Source organism: Eurosta solidaginis, chromosome 4, assembly GCF_040869045.1.
Source record: "Eurosta solidaginis isolate ZX-2024a chromosome 4, ASM4086904v1, whole genome shotgun sequence".
Taxonomy (NCBI): domain Eukaryota; kingdom Metazoa; phylum Arthropoda; class Insecta; order Diptera; family Tephritidae; genus Eurosta; species Eurosta solidaginis.
Genome location: NC_090322.1, coordinates 236,764,360 through 236,783,306, shown reverse-complemented (window position 1 = coordinate 236,783,306; position 18,947 = coordinate 236,764,360). Strand labels below are relative to the sequence as shown.

Sequence of the window (18,947 nt, the reverse complement as noted above, 5' to 3'; positions counted from 1 at the left end):
TTGCAATCAAACAAACCGAATCAAAAAGAAACCCCATTTCAATAGCCCCAGGTATATATCAGCACAATGATCAATGTACAACGCGTTGAAGAAGTTTCATTGTTTCAAGTTGAGTGAATAGCAGTCGCAGTTGTTGTAGCAGTAGACGTTGCCAACATCGTTATTGTTGTGATAGTGTGGGTTCGACATCACGCGCACAGTATTTGAGGGTGTTGATGTGATATCATATCATCATACGGCAGCATTCCGCATAACAATGAGAGGACCAACAATCATTTTTTTATTTATAGAGAAGGAACGCAGTTACGAGTTATGATGATCCAATGATACCATTTCAAAATAAGTATGAGTTGTTTTTGTTGTGCCATAACGAATCGAGTTCGATGTTTGATGGTTGGAGACGATGTTCCGCAATGTTGGGGGTTTCATCCAAAATGTGCAGTTTGTTTGTGGGATTTGATTTATTTTGATAGTTTTTTTTTATTGTTATTGTATATAATGAATGCAAACACCAGTGAAATGGTGAAGCAAAGCAGACGCATTTACGTACATGGAAAAGAAAGAAAAAAATCATAAGGAATATGGAAAATTTGTGTGTGCTCTTAATTTTTGTTTCATGTTATCTATATATATATATATATTTTGTTTTAATGAAATGGGGGGCGAAACGTAGAATGCAATCGCTATAGAAATATTAATGTATAAAACTCAATTTAATATTTCGTAGTTTAATTTTTTTTTAACACTTCGCAACACGTAGCAAGGAATTGTACATACCTATTTCACTATGACTAATATTAATATTCTTATAACGGATATTATAACTATGTATAGTAAGCGAAAAAGAAATTTGATTTGACATAAAAAAGGTCTTAGTTATCTAAAAAAAAAAAAAAAAAAAAAAAAAACCAGGAAGATACACTTCTTATTGATTTGCCATATCTTATCAGAGTGGAACTGTAACTAGTAAATAGGCACAAATTTGTTCCCTATGTAATGGTTTAATTGTACAAAGCTTCTTTAGCGTGCCGGACTTATGGGACTGGATGCTTTGAAGCATTTCAGCAAAGCGTGCAGAAACAGAAACCATCGACGACATTAAATTGCGGTTTAAATCAATACCCCCACCATAGAACAGTTCTCGTAACGCTAGACCTATCAAAAGCTTTTGATACGGTCAACCATGGCTCGTTACTGCAAGACCTGGAAGGGTCTACCCTTCCCCCATGTCTTAAAAGGTGGACCGCAAATTATCTGGGTGGTCGGCAGGCATCGGTGCAATTTAGAAACGAAACATCAAAACCAAGGAGAATTAAACAAGGGGTGCCACAGGGTGGTGTCCTATCCCCACTTTTGTTTAATTTCTACATATCTAAGCTACCTTCACCACCGGAAGGAGTCACAATCGTTTCCTACGCCGATGACTGCACAATAATGGCCACAGGCCCAGGCCCTAAGATCGATGCGCTATGCAACAAAATAAACGGCTACCTCCCTGATCTCTCCAGTTTTTTCGCCTCGCGAAACCTGGCATTATCACCGACTAAATCTTCCGCGACCTTATTTACAACATGGACGTCCCAAATGTCGACCATTTTGAACATCCACGTCGACGGCACTACGCTACCGACTGTCCTACACCCCAAAATCCTGGGTGTGACGTTTGATCAGGATCTACATTTTGGTGAGCACGCAGCCGCAATTGTTCCAAGAATTCAGAGCCGTAACAAAATCCTCAAATCCCTCGCTGGCAGTACTTGGGGAAAAGATAAAGAAACGCTCATGACTACATACAAAGCAATTAGCCAGCCGATTACGTGCTATGCGTCACCCATATGGTCGCCAAGCCTAAAAATCACCCACTGGAAGAAACTACAGGCCTGCCAAAATACTGCTCTCAGAACCGCCACGGGCTGTCTTCTTATGTCCCCAGAACACCATCTGCATAATATGGCGAGAATACTCCCCATCAGGGAGAGAAATGAGATGCTGACCAAACAGTTCCTGTTGAATACCCAGAAACCTGGGCATCCCAACAGACATCTGATTGATGAACCAGCACCGCCTAGGGGCTTAAGGAGTCATCTCCGTAAGCATTTTGAGGAAATACGGCACCTGAGAACCCAGCCGTATGAAGTGAAAAAACACAAGCAGGTCCTTGGTGAACTCCATAAACAGGCGTCGGACCTTTATGCCGGGAATTGCCCGGTGAATCCAGTGCTTAACGAAAATTATCCAAAACTCGCGGAAGAGGAACGCATACTCCCCAGGGAAACGCGTGTCACTCTTGCTCAACTTCGTTCTGGATACTGTAACAGGTTAAACTCTTACCTATCCAGAATCAACCCCGACATACAAAATGTATGCCCCGCTTGCAATGTGTCACCACATGACACCAACCATCTCTTCAATTGTAATGTGGAACCAACGCCTCTAACACCCCTTTTCTTATGGTCCACCCTTGTTGAAACGGCAAGTTTCCTTGGACTCCCGTTAGAGGATATTGATGACAATTTGTGATCGGTCGCGGCTATTAGGTGGGGCGAGCATTGCTACAACAACAACAACAACGACGACAACGGCAGCAGCAGCCAAAATGGACGATCAAAGGAGGCGAAGGATAAATGAAAAAATAAAAAACATAATGCAGATTGTATTTTGATATTTTGTTGTATTATCTTGATTGTATGTTTTTTTAACAATAAAAATGTACGATTTAGCCTTTTCTGATTGGTAGCGAAAAATCATGTGATGCGATACAGGTCGCGTGTGACTTGCGCATTGACTTTTTTCTGCCTGTTAGAGGGTTAGCGTGCCGCAAAATTGTTCACTACCATTAAATTATTGGCTATACATGAAAATTGTTTGGCTACCACTACTTTTAGTTTAATGCAGTGTGCCCTACTATTGTCTTGATTCAAAGGCGAACTAGACGATCAGCATTTGTATCTTTGTAGACAAAAGGGAGACGATATTGTGGCGAATATTAGCATTTCTATACATAACTATGATGCTAGTAAATAAATGCACAAAAAACTCAAAGCAAGCAGTCACAAATACATGTAAACCTTAAAGCAAGCAGTCAACCATCCATGTTAATAGCGAAGCTAAGAACGAAGAACATACATACATGTAGTCAGCAGCTAAGGCCGAAGAAGAAAGAGAAACATCAGCTAACAGCAAAGATGACAATATTCACATATCTTATTTTATAACTTTAAATGAGCAATTGTATATTTGTATAGCCGAACGATCTCGGGAACGGTTCGACCGATTTAAATGAAATTTGGCACATAGATAATGCATCACCTTCTAAAAGCGTTTTCTTTTCAAAAATAAATTGTTGCCTAAGTAAATAGTAAAGCCTTAAGCGGGAGTCATTGGTGCCGTATGTCGTATCGCTGTATCCGTATCCCTAACGTAATCAGCTGTTTATCGTTACGACGGTAAAGCTGGAGACATTGGTGCTTTATCGGTAACCGTATCAGTAACCTTTTAACAGCTGATTCGACCAACCATATGAGAATCAATGCAATCGATTATTGGTGCCGCTAAGGTCGTAACCGTATCGTAGCCAACCAATTGGGTTTTGGTTTACCGTCGTAACAATAAACAGCTGATTACGTTAGGGATACGGATACAGCGATACGACATACGGCACCAATGACTCCGGGTTAAACCAAAACCCAATTGGTTGGCTACGATACGGTTACGACCTTAGCGGCACCAATAATCGATTGCATTGATTCTCATAAGGTTGGTCGAATCAGCTGTTAAAAGGTTACCGATAAAGCACCAATGTCTCCAGCATTAATAGTGTTACTCCTACCCCAGAAAATTGTCAACATTTATAGTGCATACAAAAAACATTTCATCTCACCATATACACTCATATCACAAATCACACAAGATCAATGCATTGCGCATGTAAACATTAGATCATTATGGGCAATTCTTACGTCATTTTCCTTTAGCTCTTGTTTTTTCTCTCTTTCATTCGCTCAAACAGTCAACTGTGACGTAATGCGCAGAACGAAGCAATTTTGAACTCGTGAATGCGCAATCTGGTAGGTGATCTGTGCACTCATATTAACGGAGTATATGTGGAACTCAAGAGCAAATTGAGAGTTTCACAGAGTTGCATTGCCACACCGCCATTTTATACAGGGTAAAAGTGTAACGCTTTTGCGTTGCGAGCAGGCAACAATTTTCACAAAAGAACGAAATACCCCGTAAAGGCGTTGACTGTTTTTTAGAATAGAACAACAACCCTTGCGCGGTGTACAAAAAGCGTAACACTATAGCCGGAAAAGAAAACGCTATAAGACTTCCTTTTTACCTAGGTGTTGCCACTCAAAATGTTTCACAAAGTTGCCACCTATTCGAAATTAAGAAAAAATGCATGAAATATGACGATATGGGTATCAAAGGAAAGGTATTTCACTCCGCATTACAATAGGGACATTTTTGAGTAGGGTTGCCATTTAGGGTTACCACCTATTCGAAATTAAAAAAAAAATTGCATGATATATGCCGATATGGGTATCAAACGAAAGCTATTTCACTCCGCAATACAATAGGAACATTTTTGAGTAGGGTTGCCATTTAGGGTTGGGGTAGTTAGACGAAATAGTACTCTACTTACTCATATTCTATTAAAGCTTTAAAGGAGAACATTAAAGTTAAAAATCTTCTTACACATGATTCGACTTAATTTTCTTAATTTCACACACGCTAATAAAATTGAAATGCAATATCCAGGCACCGTGCCAAATTCTAGCAAAATATATTTAAATGCATATTTTTGGCAAATATGAAATGAATAATTGGAATTTCTCACAGATTACTATTAAAAAGATTTCTCACCATAGCAAAAAGATATTTCACCATGGTATTTGCTACCGTTGAACACTAGAGGCATATGTTCAATTTAAAAACGACATCTAACCATTACTACTTACCAACAGGTGGCGCTTAGGGAAGTAAGTTGGAGTTTAATTAAACTAACTGATAGTTGTCATTCGTGAAATTTACAAGTTTTTTGAATGTAATAAAATTGTGAGATTTTCATAGTGTATAACTAAAAAAATTTTTGAAACTAATAATTCGGCGCATGAAGATACTCGACCTAAATAACTTAGTTCTCGATTTCACTAATTGTCATAACAATCCCTTATACTATAGGCTGGAATTACCCATTTAAATTTTTCATTCCAGTTCATTTTGGGGTTAGTGTTTGATATGTTTTTGAAATCTACTTTTAAGGAAATCAAATATTGGTAAGTAAAAATATATAATATATGTACATATAAAAAAAGTAGAGTTTGATTAATGATGACATGTAGAACAAAGTATGTTATGCGGCATACTCGAAGATTGCCGAGCAAAGCTCGGTAGCCCAGGTACTATACATGTATATAGCTAAATAACCAACTATGAGATACAACTATTCACCCCAGCGGGTTAGGGGGTTTAGAATATACCCACGGCAGGTAAGCCTGTCGTAAGAGGCGACAAAATACAAAATTGATTGTGTAGCGCAACCCTTTCAAGGGGGCCAGCGCAATATATAGCTTCTCCAACCCAATTGTGAACCTCACCTTCCTGTGGCGAATCCTGTTTCTTTGACAGTAGAGGCTATGTCAAACCCAAGTTCCTTATGGATCTAACTATTCACCCCATCTAGGGGTGGGAGGGCGTTATGGCCTAGAAGGTTTCATGTGGTCATACCAAATCATTCCCGAGATGGTCGGGCTAGTACCTTAATGGTGCTTGTTACCGGAACGTACCGGATCTGCATCCGGAAAAGGGCCATCAACATCGATAACACTCCCCAAGGCCTTCGGGGAGTGTTCTTATCGCTACAACAACAACAGATAAAACTATTAGACAAGGCTGTTCGTGAAAGGTAGAAATAAGCGAACGAGGCAACTGACAGTATAAAACGAATAATCAACCAGTTTGAGATTAACCCGCTATAAGTAACATCCGCGAGTAATTTAGTTGTGAGTAGAGTTGTAAATAAAGAACGTTTTGCTATAATGATTCTTTGAGTTGTTTATTCGACAGTTCAGCGATTTGAACGAGAACCGAAGAAACAAAATAATTAAGAATTTCTAAAATTCGCTACAATTGGTTTCAGAAGAATTGTTGAATAAATTCCAGAAAAGCGGAGGACAACAAGGATATGGCCAAATGGATTGAATACAACCAGCAATAAATCCAAACTTCAAGCACGAATACAAGAAGTAATGGAGTCGGAAGGAATTAATGTGGAGGAGTATGTCTCTCAACCTGATGGGGAAGAGGCAACAACAAAAATGAAAGAAAACGACGAAATAGCGCAGACAGTGACGAACACACACTTGAACATGATATTGGCTGCAATATCTGCACAAACATCGACAATGGCATCTTAACTCTAAACGCAGGAGACGCGTATAATATCTAAGATGGAAACATACCTGGAAGTACAGAAGACTTACATATCACCACAACTAGAAGAACAGAAGACATACATGGCATCCTAACTGGAATCATAGGAGACACCATCCCAGAGATGCCGTCAGAATTAACATCTAAAATTGAAGCACACGAGGCACGCATATCCCAAATGCCGGCACAAATTTTAGCACTGTTATCATCGCAGATCTCTGCACAACTGGAAGCGCATATGGAAGACAAACTAAGGCAGTTTCCGTGGTCAACAAGATAAAATGGAGGCCGAGATTGATGCTTTGAAAGATCGGATTAAGAAGTTACAATTGAACCGCCCAAACACCTTCTCTGAAGGTAAAACCCCCAACGTTTAATGGTTCAGTTGCTTTCCAGGTATTTAAACTCCAATTTAAGAAGACGAATGCCGAAGATCAACTTGCTGCATTGTTTGTGACGTTAAAAGGAATTACTACTGAGATCTTACAGACCATCCCAGAGGGAGAACGAAACAACTACGAAACATTGATGGGCGGTCTAGAAAGGGTAAAAATTCAGAGCTCCACAAAAGGAATTCGGGATGTCGAAACAAAGCGAGTTGCATAAGTAAACCCAAAACCCACATTCCCTGAAACAGTATCACATGCACTGATTCAGGAATCAACCTCGATTTTGTGTAAGCCAGCATTTAAAGTGCGCCGTGTGAAAAAAAGGCCAGGCTGGGTGGACACAATATTGGAAGCACTAAAAGGATCGCAACAGCGGAGTGGCAGAGTAATCAAATGCTTCAAGTGCGGCAAGCCAGGTCACATTGTACGCCAGTGCGGCCTCGACCATAGTGGTTACAACATGTGTGGTTTTAAGCACAAAGCTGTAGAAAATGAGCTAGAGCAAGCCATATGCAAGGAGCGGGAACTTGCTTCAGCTATTGAATTTTTATATCTGTATCACAAATCGGAAGGAAATCGAGCAGTCTTACCGTCGGTGGATGGCAAGGAGCGTTTACTGAACGTGGATACGAGCGCATAACATTCCATAATCTGATCTAATTTGGAAAATAGGAAAGTAAAGCCACTACAGGGAGCAAGGTTGCGTACGGTCACTAGCGAGTATAACCAAGGAGAAGTAGTTTCAAAGGATTATGCGATATAAGACCAAGGACGTGCCACTTAACTTCATCTCTGAGAAGGTGAAGGCAGTAGACCGGGCAAAGATTGGTGGAACGCTATCACATTTCCAACTGACTATTCTCAAGTACAAATGACGTTTTCGTATTTGCTTTTGATGCACTCTCATTTACAAGTTAATCTTCTCATATCGAAGTGAAGCTTTCACATTTACAATCGACAATACACATTTACACATACGTTTTCGCATTTACATTTGAAGCTCCGTGACCAGCCATACTAGTGCCTCAAAAAAATTTGACTCCTCATGAAATCACAATTCATTGAAAAAGGAGTGAAATCATTAACACTACAAAGCATTATTCGCATGTTGCTTAGTCTAATATAAAATGTTAAAAATATTTCATTCCGCTTTAAATATGCATGCAACTTGAATTATTTTTCATAAATATACATATGCATCTTGTGAATATATATACATACCATTGAGTACACTGTGAAAGATCGATGCCAGTCAATGCTTTACATGTACGTATAGCCGTACGTATTAATACAGCTGGATCCTTATCAGGATTTTCACCATCAAGCGACGGACTCCATGGACCACCAATTGCCATCGGTTCGTTACGTCCCCTTGTACCTACGAGAAAACTAATTAAACGTGAAGGATGAACAGTATCATTGTCATCATCTTCGAAACATTTTTGATAAAGTTCAGCGAGTGGTGGGCATGCCAAAAGCATCACTTTAGCAGAATACAAATAATTTGCATCTGATGGTTCGAGTACTATATCATCGCTGTTTTGTTGAAATGGTGAATCAACTATACGATGCATTATATGAAATTGGCATGGACGTTGTAATGAGAATGGATTTTCAGGTGTGAATACTTTAGGCCATACGATATTGGCATGAAAGAAGTCTGATGGTATATAAAGTGTCGAATAACGTTGACGTATTTCTTGATAATCGGCTGATTTACTAAATTTTTTTTTTAGAAAAGATAATGCACATTTTAATAAAAATACATAGCAAATGTAGGTAATAGATGGTAACAAAAAAGTAAACTTACAAAGTTAATATATTTTTAGGTATTTGAATGATATACCGACGTATTTTTCGGCGCTCTTTGGCGGCAGGCCGATGGGGACTGCGTTCAACGCGTTCTACTACACGCTCTCTTTCCCGTATACGCTGCTCACGTTCTCTTTCTCGCTCCCTCTCTCGGTCACGTTCGCGCTCACGCTCACGCTCCCTCTCTCGTTCACGTTCTTTTCGTTCTAATAAATGATCGATTTTGCCTTCTATGGCACGAACAACTCGTTCACGTTCACGTTCCCGTTCGCGCTCCCGCTCTCTCTCACGTTCTCGTTCACGTTCTCTCTCACGCTCACGTTCTCGATCATGTGGCCTTCCCAAAATACGTTCACGACTACGTTCCGTCTCCTCTCGACGACGTTTACGTTCCCTTTCATCCTGTATGGATAAATTTACGGGTTTGTTTTAAATAATAATTAATTTATATTGAAATATGATATTCCAAAAGCTGGCAACGGTATTTTTTCGCTTTTCCAGCAGTCAAAAAGGAAATATATTTTTTGTGAACAGCTGAAAAACTTTTAATGAAATTTGGCATACAGATAACAAAGAGTTTGGAAGGGTATGCTTTTATTTTTTTTAAGGGGCGATGTTCACTGTCCTCTGGGAAGAGTTTCTTAATTTGTTTTTAGCTCAGAGTCTATTTCATTTCATTTCTTTTCATTTATTTGCAGTCAATGGAATAAATCCTTACAGACTAAATATGTTAAATAGTTCTAAATTCAATGTAGAGCTAAAAGTATGAAACTTATATACATATATGGACCGGAGAACTTAAAATGCAGAGTTTAAAATAATTCGAAATTTAAACCTTGGTAGTGAAAAATCCAAGGAAACCGTAACGCTCAGTGAGTTAAACTCACGTATAGCACGGGCAATAGGAGCATTACAGGCATAATTAGTTCTAAGATTATCACCATAAAAGGGGTAGAAATTTCGGAGAGAACGTTGAGGGACATTAAATCGAAACCGCTCCAGCAAGTACGGGCAGTCAATAAACCCATTAATAATGTTATAAGCGAAACTTAAGCAGATAATAGATCTACGACCCAACAAGGTCTTAAGGTTTAATAGCAAGAGACGAGAAGAATAAGGAGGCATAGGTTCAGAGAAGTTTAAAGGTCGAAGAGCATATTTAAGAAAGATCTTCTGTATACGCTCTATTCTATTTACAGCTGTCTGCTGGCTTGGCCTCCAAATAAAAATTGCATATTCCAAACTCAACCTAACAAAGGTCGTGAATAATAACTTGATCGTATACGGATCTGAGAATTTTATAGTATTACGCCTAACGAAACCAAGCATAGAATATGATTTAGTAGTTATATATTTTACGTGATTGTTAAACGAGAACTTACTATCAAAGATAATACCAAGATCTTTAATCTCATTAACACACTGAAGCTTACAATTTGAAATTCTGTAAATCGTATGTAGTGTACTAGTTGTTTTCGCATAAGTTATGTGGAAACATTTGTCGGGGGTTCTATTTGACCTATAATGATAATTTCGAGACCATTTCGCGAATATTTCAGGATATTTTTTGAAACCATTATAAGATCATTTCGAAACTGTCTTCGTTGATGATATAGACATTGTTTTTTGGTACTATTTCATGATAGTTCTGGACTATTTTAACTAAGAAGGATGACTGCGAGCTTTATTCTAGGATAGTTTAGGATAACTTGGGATTCTTTCGGTATAGTTTAGGGATAATTTCATCGCTACTTGAACATATAATTTTGGGGTGGCTTTTAAGATATATTAAGGACTATTTTTGTATTGTTCTAAGATTTATTGCGGAACTATTTCAGAACTATTAGGGATTGTTTTCACGTTTATGTCGACATTATTCTAGTGATGAAGTCCTATTTACGTTTTCTGAAACCCAATTCACAATTCCAATATGCAAATGACGCCTCAAAATTCCAACCGACAGGTCTAAATTCTAAGTGAATATTCTAAAATATTATTAATTCTTTCTAAAATACAGTTCGACAATTTCAAGAATCCACCTGGAAATGGTGTAGCGTACAGATCCAGTGTAGCACTTCACCACAATTGTGGTAAGTCTACACATTTTTGGCAAATTTCCTTTTCTACCTCATCTATCTCAATTTTATTTGTTGATATCAAAAATTTTCAGAACATACTATTTTCTTCAAAACGAATTTCATATTTTTTTAATCCCGAAATTATTCTAAAAAATAAAATTTGCTTGTAATGCTCTTATAATTGGAAATTTGTATGGAAATGTCATTTTATAAAGCTTTATAAATATTTTGTATTGCTTATGAACAAGGTTTGTATTGAAAATAATACGAAAAAAAATATTTTTCGCGACAGCCGTTTACATTTGCCGGTACAACGATGCAATCATTCGACATGATAGGAATGAAGGCTTATTTTGAAAATTCTACCTTGCATTTTCAGAGGTCTACCATGGTATATTTTTATACCCAGCGTGCTTTGCACACAGAGTATATTAACTTTGATTGGATAACGGTTGGTTGTACAGGTATAAGGGAATCGAGATAGATATAGACTTCCATATATCAAAATCATCAGTATCGAAAAAAATTTGATTGAGCCATGTCCGTCCGTCTTCACCAAAATTGGTACACTAGCTTATCTGGACCCAGAACAGATTGGTATTAAAAATGAGCGAAATCGGATGATAACCACGCCCACTTTTTATATATATAAAATTTTGGAAAACACAAAAAACCTGATAATTTAGTAAATAATACACCTATAATGTTGAAATTTGACATGTGGACTGATATTGAGACTTTTGATAAAAAATTGGTGTGGCACCGCCCACTTGTGATAAAATCAATTTTATAAATATTATTAATCATAAATCAAAAACCGTTAGAGAGGTTGCCTTTACTATAAGGAATGTTTTGAAGAACACTTAACGAAATCGGTTAAGGACCACGCTCACTTTTATATAAAAGATTTTTAAAAGGGTCGTCGACGAATAAAATAAGCTATATCTTTGCAAAAGAGGTTTATATTAATGGTATTTCATTTCCCAAGTGGATTTATAACAATAAATAGGAAAAACTTCTATTTAAAAAAATGGGCGTGGCACCGCCCCTTTTATGACTAAGCAATTTTCTATGTTTCGGGAACCATAACTCGAAGAAAATTAATTAAAAATTAATAATAATAATAATAATAAAATTGGGTACACAAATTTTCCCTATTGAAGGAAATATTTCTAGAAAAAATGGACGAGATCGGGTAAAGACCATGCCCACTTTTATATAAAAGATTTTTAAAAGGGTCGTACACGAAAATAATAAGCTATATCTTAGCGAATAAAAGCTTTTTATAAATATAATTTTACTTTTTAAATTGAATTATACCATTAAATTGGAAAACACTAAAATTTTTGAAAATGGGTGTGGCACCGCCCCTTTTATGACTATGCAATTTTCTATGTTTCGGGAAACATAACTCGAAGAAAAACTAACGGATCGTAATAAAATTGGGTACACAAATTTTTCCTATAGTAGAAAATATTTCTAGTAAAAATGGACGGGATCGGTTAAAGACCATGACAACTTAGATATAAAACAAGTTTAAAAGGCTCGTAGACTAGAATAATAAGCTATAACTTAGCAAAAAATAGTTTTGAATGAATGATATTTCACTTATCAAGTTTTATTGTAAGAGGAAATGGGGAGACATTTTTTTTAAACGGGCAGTGCCACGTGTTATGTTGAAAAGTAATTTATCTGAAATGAAATGTACATTTGAAGCACATGCTGAGAATATAATGTTCAGTTACACCCTTACTTGTTTTTTTTTTTAATTTCCACAAAATTGAGTTTGGAAGTGAAGGTTTAACCATTGTTTTTTTTTTTAAATCGTTGTCATCTTCATATAAAATTGCATATTTACCTCCTTATTCATAAAAAATACGATAGGTTTATAAAACGTTTATAATTGGAAATTTGTATGGAAATGTCATTTAAAAAAGCTTTATAAACCTTTGTATTTTTTATGAATAAGGTTTTTAGTATGTATGTATATAAAAAAACTCATATATTACATCATCTCTTTCACGTGAGCGCATATTAATTTCACGATCACGACGTTCTCTTTCGCGTAAACTTAAGCGTTCTCCGCCTCGCACTGGTGAATCATGGCGCGGTGAACTATGGCGTTGTTGTTGCAGTTGTTGAGCAAGTTGATATTCGTTCGGTGGTGGTACAGCATTATAACCACTACCACTCCTACCACCAACACTTGTATTTCCCATCAATGAAGGCAATTGCTGGGCTTGATGATTTAAACTGCTCCTGTAAAATTGTGTGCGTTAGAAAATGTGTTTGGAAATAATATAGTCTAAGACGTGGACTTGAAATTGGCTCTAAATTATGTCAGGGCCCGGCAGCCGTGCGTGTAACAACTACAATTCATGCAAAAGTTCGTTCAGAGAAACAATCGACTTGTTTTTGCCTGTCCAGAATGGCCATCAATGCGGTCAGATTAAATCGTTCCCGAGATGGTCGGGCTTATGACTTAATGGTGCCTGTTACCGGAACGTCTCGGATCTATATACCGCAAAGGACCCCCAACATCGATAAAACTTCGGAGTTAGACACACTATCGCTACAACAACAACAACTGCTAATGTGCGTCCAAAAAATTGGGACAGATGTCTTGACCAGGGGCGGAAACTGTTATTCCTTTTATAGTATAATTCCTTGCAAAACTATTAATTTGGATCAAGATAAAAATTACTTTCGGATTTTTATTACCTGAGTCGAATAGAACTAGTAAAACTCGGACTTTAAAAATAAAAGTCCGGAAATAAAAGTTAAATCCGGACTCTTATTTTTTAAGGCCAAAATAAAAGTCCGGCTTGATAACAAAGAAACGGCTTATCCGAAATAAATTTAACAACAGATATCCAAAACTTTTTCACGTATTTGTCTTGGTCACACACTTCATCATATTATATGGCGCGCGGTATGGACGTACAAAATTCTGCTCGGGAAAAGTTAACTAAAATAATAGTAAAACGCTCCTAAAAAATGTTGAATATCGCTGCAATTGTGAGATAGAGACTCAATAAGTGCTTTATAATAATTTTGCTAAAAATAAAGTGTAACTATTTTATATTTAAACAATTTTAAACTATATTATTAATTTAAAAGTGCTCAAAATAAAAATAATTAAACCATAAACGCGGATAAACAAACGGGAAAGAGAAAAAGAGGCAAATTATGGGTGTGTGTGCTAAATGCAATGGTAGTATCAGAGGGGAAAGTGGTATACCGTGCGAAGGTGTGTGTGGTAAAATATACCATGATAGCGTTCAATGCTCAGGAGTTGATAAATACAGCTCAAAAATTATTGGTGAGAAAAACAATATGGTTCGGTTTATGTGTGATGAATGTGTAACATACATTCAAAACGTTGACTTGGTGTTACAAGAGATGCAGGTTAATGTGAAAAAAAATAACTCAATTCTAAGTGAGTATAAGCTTGAGTTTGAAAGTGTAATGAAAACAAGCCAAAATGAAATAAAAGCTCTATTGGAAGCAGTTGAGAGTCGTTACACTCAACGTGCTGCGATGATAGAAAAATCGCAAAAGCAATTTGAAAAGAAAATAGGAGAAATGAAAAGTTTATATTCCATGGTTGAAGAGATAAAAAACAAAACTGATTTAATTGGCAAAGGCAGTGAAAAGGTACAGAATATGGTTGAAGAAGTGAAAAAGCAGGCAGAGTTAATTGGTAAAGACAATGAAAAAGTGCATACTGAAATAAAAAAAATAAACAGCAATAATAATGAAAAGAGAGTGTCATATGCTGATGCCATAAGAAATAATAATAAAAAGAGTGAAGTACCACAGCTTAAAAAAGATGTCGCAATAATAGTGAAACCGAAAGGAAAACAAACTAGTGAAAAAACAAAGCAAGATCTGAACAACAAGGTTGATCCGAAAAACCTAAAGATTTCAAATATCGAAACAAGAAATAATGGGGTGATGGTAATCCATAGTGAAAATAATGATGAGCGTGAAAAAATAAAATTAGCAATTGAAAACAACATTGGTAGAGAATACGAAGTAAAAGTGCCTGAGCAGATTCGTCCAAGTTTTGTAGTCTCGGGCATAATTTTTAAATACGAAAATGATGTGCTAATAGACACCATAAAAAAACAAAATGAATGTGTAAGCAAGAGTTCACTAAAAATTGTAAAAAAAATCGAGAGAAAACGAGGTAACACAATGGTGCAAGATATAATTTTTGAAATTGATAAAGAGGACTTTTCCAAGATTTTGGCAGCTGAGAGAATTAACATCGGGTGGGAAAGATGCAAAGTGTATGACGCGATTAGCGTACTAATGTGCTACAAATGTAAAGGTTTCAATCATAGAGCATCAGATTGTAAAAGCGATGAAGCCTGCAATAGGTGCCATGGAAAACATAGCTCAAAAACGTGTGAAGAAACCCCCATAAATAAATGCCTAAATTGTATAAAGGCCAAAGAAAAGTTGAAGTTAGAAATAGACTTTAATCACGACACATTTGATAAAGAGTGCCCATGCTATATCAATAAACTACAAATAAAAAAACAAAAGCTCGGTTATTAGCAATTAAGAAATATTGAAGGTACCAATATAAAAGTACAAAATAAAGTGAAAGCAGAGTTGAAGTGTATATACCTCAATACTAACAGTATTACGGCAAACAAAGCCGAAGTCCAAAGAATGGTTGAAGAAGAAAATCCCAGTATTGTGTTATGTGCTGAGACCCACACCACAGAGAATATAAGTGACACAGAAATAAATATTATTGGATATAATCACGTTAGATGCGATTCGCATAGCCGACACACAGGTGGTGTCCTTATATACATTCATAAATCGATCGAATTTAAAGTAGTATTTAATAACAGTATTAATAATAACCTATGGTGTATTGTGATTAAAACCATAAAAAACACGATTAAATGGAAAATAGGTGTAGTATACCACTCACCAAACACAAGCGATGCTGAATTTATAAACCATATGGGCGAGGTGTTAGAAGAATATTTTTGTGAAACTGAAAACAATATTATTATAGGCGATTTTAACATAAATGTGAATGTACAGTCAACGTACACAAACCAGATAAATCATATATTCGCGATAGCATCAATGCACCAACTAATTAAGTTTAATACAAGGGTAACAGAAGTGTCACAGACAAAAATAGACCTCCTTTATAGTAACAATGATAAAATTGAAATAAAAAATCTAGAAAACCATAGAATATCAGACCATGAAACGATCTGCTTCAAAATGCCTGTTCAAGAAAGACACAAAATGAGAATATATGAAAACCGCGTATGCTGGGGTAATTATACAAAGGAAAGTCTGGTCGCTCTCCTTAGGAATTACAATATATCGGAACTGAATAAATGTGATATAGGACTTAAAGTTGAAACTATTAACAATATATTAGGGGATATAATGGCAACGCTTACCTACGAGAAACGAGTGCAAATTAAATTAGTAAATAAATGGTATGACCGGGAGCTTACGGAGTTAAACAAATTAAAATATGAGCTTTACAAAATAGCACAGAGTACAAATGAGTGGGATAGTTATAATTATACAAAACGTATATATAAAAGACTTGTAAAAATAAAAAAGAAGCAATACATGGAAAATAAAATAGCGCTTAATTGCAACAATCAGAAACTAATGTGGAAATGTCTTAAAGATGCCATAAACATGAGTCATGACACAGCCCAAGTAAAACGTATAGTAATAAATAGTACAGTTATTGAAGGAGACCCCGATATCGCGACCCATTTGAATCAGTTCTTTGTCGAGAGCATCACAACAATATGTAATACCATTGAACCAGCTACATCAGATGAGGCCACAGAGGATATTAGGGGGAGTGTTTTTGAACTGAAGCAAATAAATGTGGAACAGCTGTTGAGAACAGCAACTAATTTAAAAAATAAGTATGGAGGAAAAAAACTGGTAACAGAAGGTGTATATAAAGACAGTATGGAATATTTGGGATACGCTTATACATGTATTGTTAATGAGAGCTTTAGAGAAGGTGTAGTCCCAGCATGCTGGAAAACATCGACAGTGATACCAGTTGAAAAAGTTAAAGGGACTGAAAAACCAGAGGAAATACGGCCTATTAATACGTTGCCTAGTGATGAAAAGATTTTAGAGAAAATCGTAAAAGACCAGCTTCTCGATTACCTGAATAAAAATCAAATTATTATATGTGAACAATCAGGGTTCAGAACTAAACACTCTTGTGAAAGTGCTCTAAACCTGGTTATAGCGGAATGGAAACAAAGCCTATCAAACAAGTTAGTAACAGTGTCGGTCTTTCTGGACCTAAAAAGGGCATTTGAAACCATCGACAGGGTCATCCTACTAAGGAAACTGCATAATATTGGGGTACGTAATACAGCACTGCGGTGGTTTAAAAGCTACCTTACTAGCAGAAAACAGAAAACCATAATTAGAAGCACATCGTCGCCGGAAGTTGATGTTGACATAGGTCTTCCACAAGGATCTATTCTTGCTGCAATATTATTCATTGTATATATAAACGATATAAAGAGCTGTCTTAGCCACTGCAAGATACGACTCTTCGCAGATGATGCATTATTGACAATAAGTTGTTCGTCGGAGATTGAAGCTATAACTAAAATGCAAGCGGACTTGAATGCTGTTTATAATTGGTTGTGTCAAAATAAGCTTAAAATAAATATTGAAAAAACGAAATGGATGACCATGAGAAGAAAGAATGCAGAAGAAAATAATTTAGCCTTGAAAATAGCAAATAGTACCATACAAAAAGTTAAAGAAATTAAATACCTAGGAATTATAATTGATGAGAAACTTAAGTTCAATGAGCATCTTAAGTATACAGAGGCAAAGATATCAAAAAAAATTGGATTTATGTTCCGGACATGCAAGCACGTCAGCAAATATTATAAAATTATGGTTTATAGGTCCATTATAGAACCTCATTTCATATACTGCCCTACGATATTATTCATGTTAGCAGACTCGAACATCGCAAAACTACAGGTGAAACAAAATAAAGCAATGCGGTTTATTCTTAGAAAACGATATGATACCCCAATACATGAAATTTTAGAAAGTTTAAATTGGCTGAGTGTAAAGCAACTCATTGTATACTACACTCTAAAATTCATACACAACATGAAACTAGGCAACCTGCCGAAATATTTAAATGACCGAGTAACATACAACAACGAGGTTCATGACTACCACACAAGAAACAGGAATAACTTCCGTCTGCCAGCTGTTCGATCAGAATTCGACAAGAACAATATATACTACGAGGGATTGAGAGAGTACAATGATCTACCATTTGAAATAAAACAATGTCCAAATATCAATAAATTTAAGAAATTATTATATAACTATTGCAAAGCACTACCATTTAGATAATGATCTCATACATACATGTACCTAATTTAGGTCTACAAGACTGTAAATAAATAAATAAATAAATAAAATAAATAAATAAAAAACCAATATCTCCTATTTGGAGAACCAAAACCGTCTTGCCCATTCTGTCAAACGGATCTAACATTAAAACATATATTCACGGAATGCCCTGACCTCGAAGAAGCCAGAAGACGCTACCTAAAAAGCAACTGGGTTGAGTTACTAAAAATACCCACGAAAGTGAATATAACTTCAATCAATAATTTCGTCAAAGCCACTAAAGCACACATCTAACATTACTTAAAAAAAAAAAAATATATTCGATATAACAAATTTCCATCGAGCGGATAGCCCTGGCAGCTAATGCTCAATAGACATATTAACTTGTTAATTTATTTTAATAATGTTATTAAATTATTTATACTAATAATAATAACAATAATCCGAAGCCGGAAAATAAAAATTGTATATCTGTCCGGAGATATTTGCTGTTGAAGTAGGCGATGTCCATGGGGTGTACCCACAAAAAAAATTGTGAATATAAGTGTTTTGCGCGAATATAGTTTTGGTCTCCAAACCGGTGTTGGACCCACCCAGGGTAATTTTTTATAAGCGCGGCCGATCGCCGCCAAAGCAGAAAGGTGTTCTTCGCAAAAATAGTATGGCCCACCCCGGTATTGGTGCGCTCCGGGGCCATTTTTCAGTTTTTTGGAAATATCTTTATACAGAAACAAATTTTTTAATTTCCGCTTCCGGATTCGTGGTCCTGGGTTCACGACGCGTCTTTTGACACCCCTCCCGATATTTTTGGATGAGT

General features: G+C 36.3%; 1 protein-coding gene across 1 annotated transcript in view; it reads right to left on the bottom strand.

The window, feature by feature from the left end:
- The window catches only part of LOC137251097 (cell division cycle and apoptosis regulator protein 1-like), a 38,680-nt gene that overhangs the window by 18,929 nt on the left and 804 nt on the right, over positions 1-18,947 (bottom strand). The window contains exons 2-4 of the mRNA XM_067785084.1: positions 12,724-12,973; positions 8,635-9,038; positions 8,046-8,543 (exon numbers count right to left, since the gene is read on the bottom strand). Coding sequence (XP_067641185.1) covers positions 8,046-8,543; positions 8,635-9,038; positions 12,724-12,973 — 1,152 coding nt within the window. The remainder of the gene's footprint in view (positions 1-8,045; positions 8,544-8,634; positions 9,039-12,723; positions 12,974-18,947) is intronic.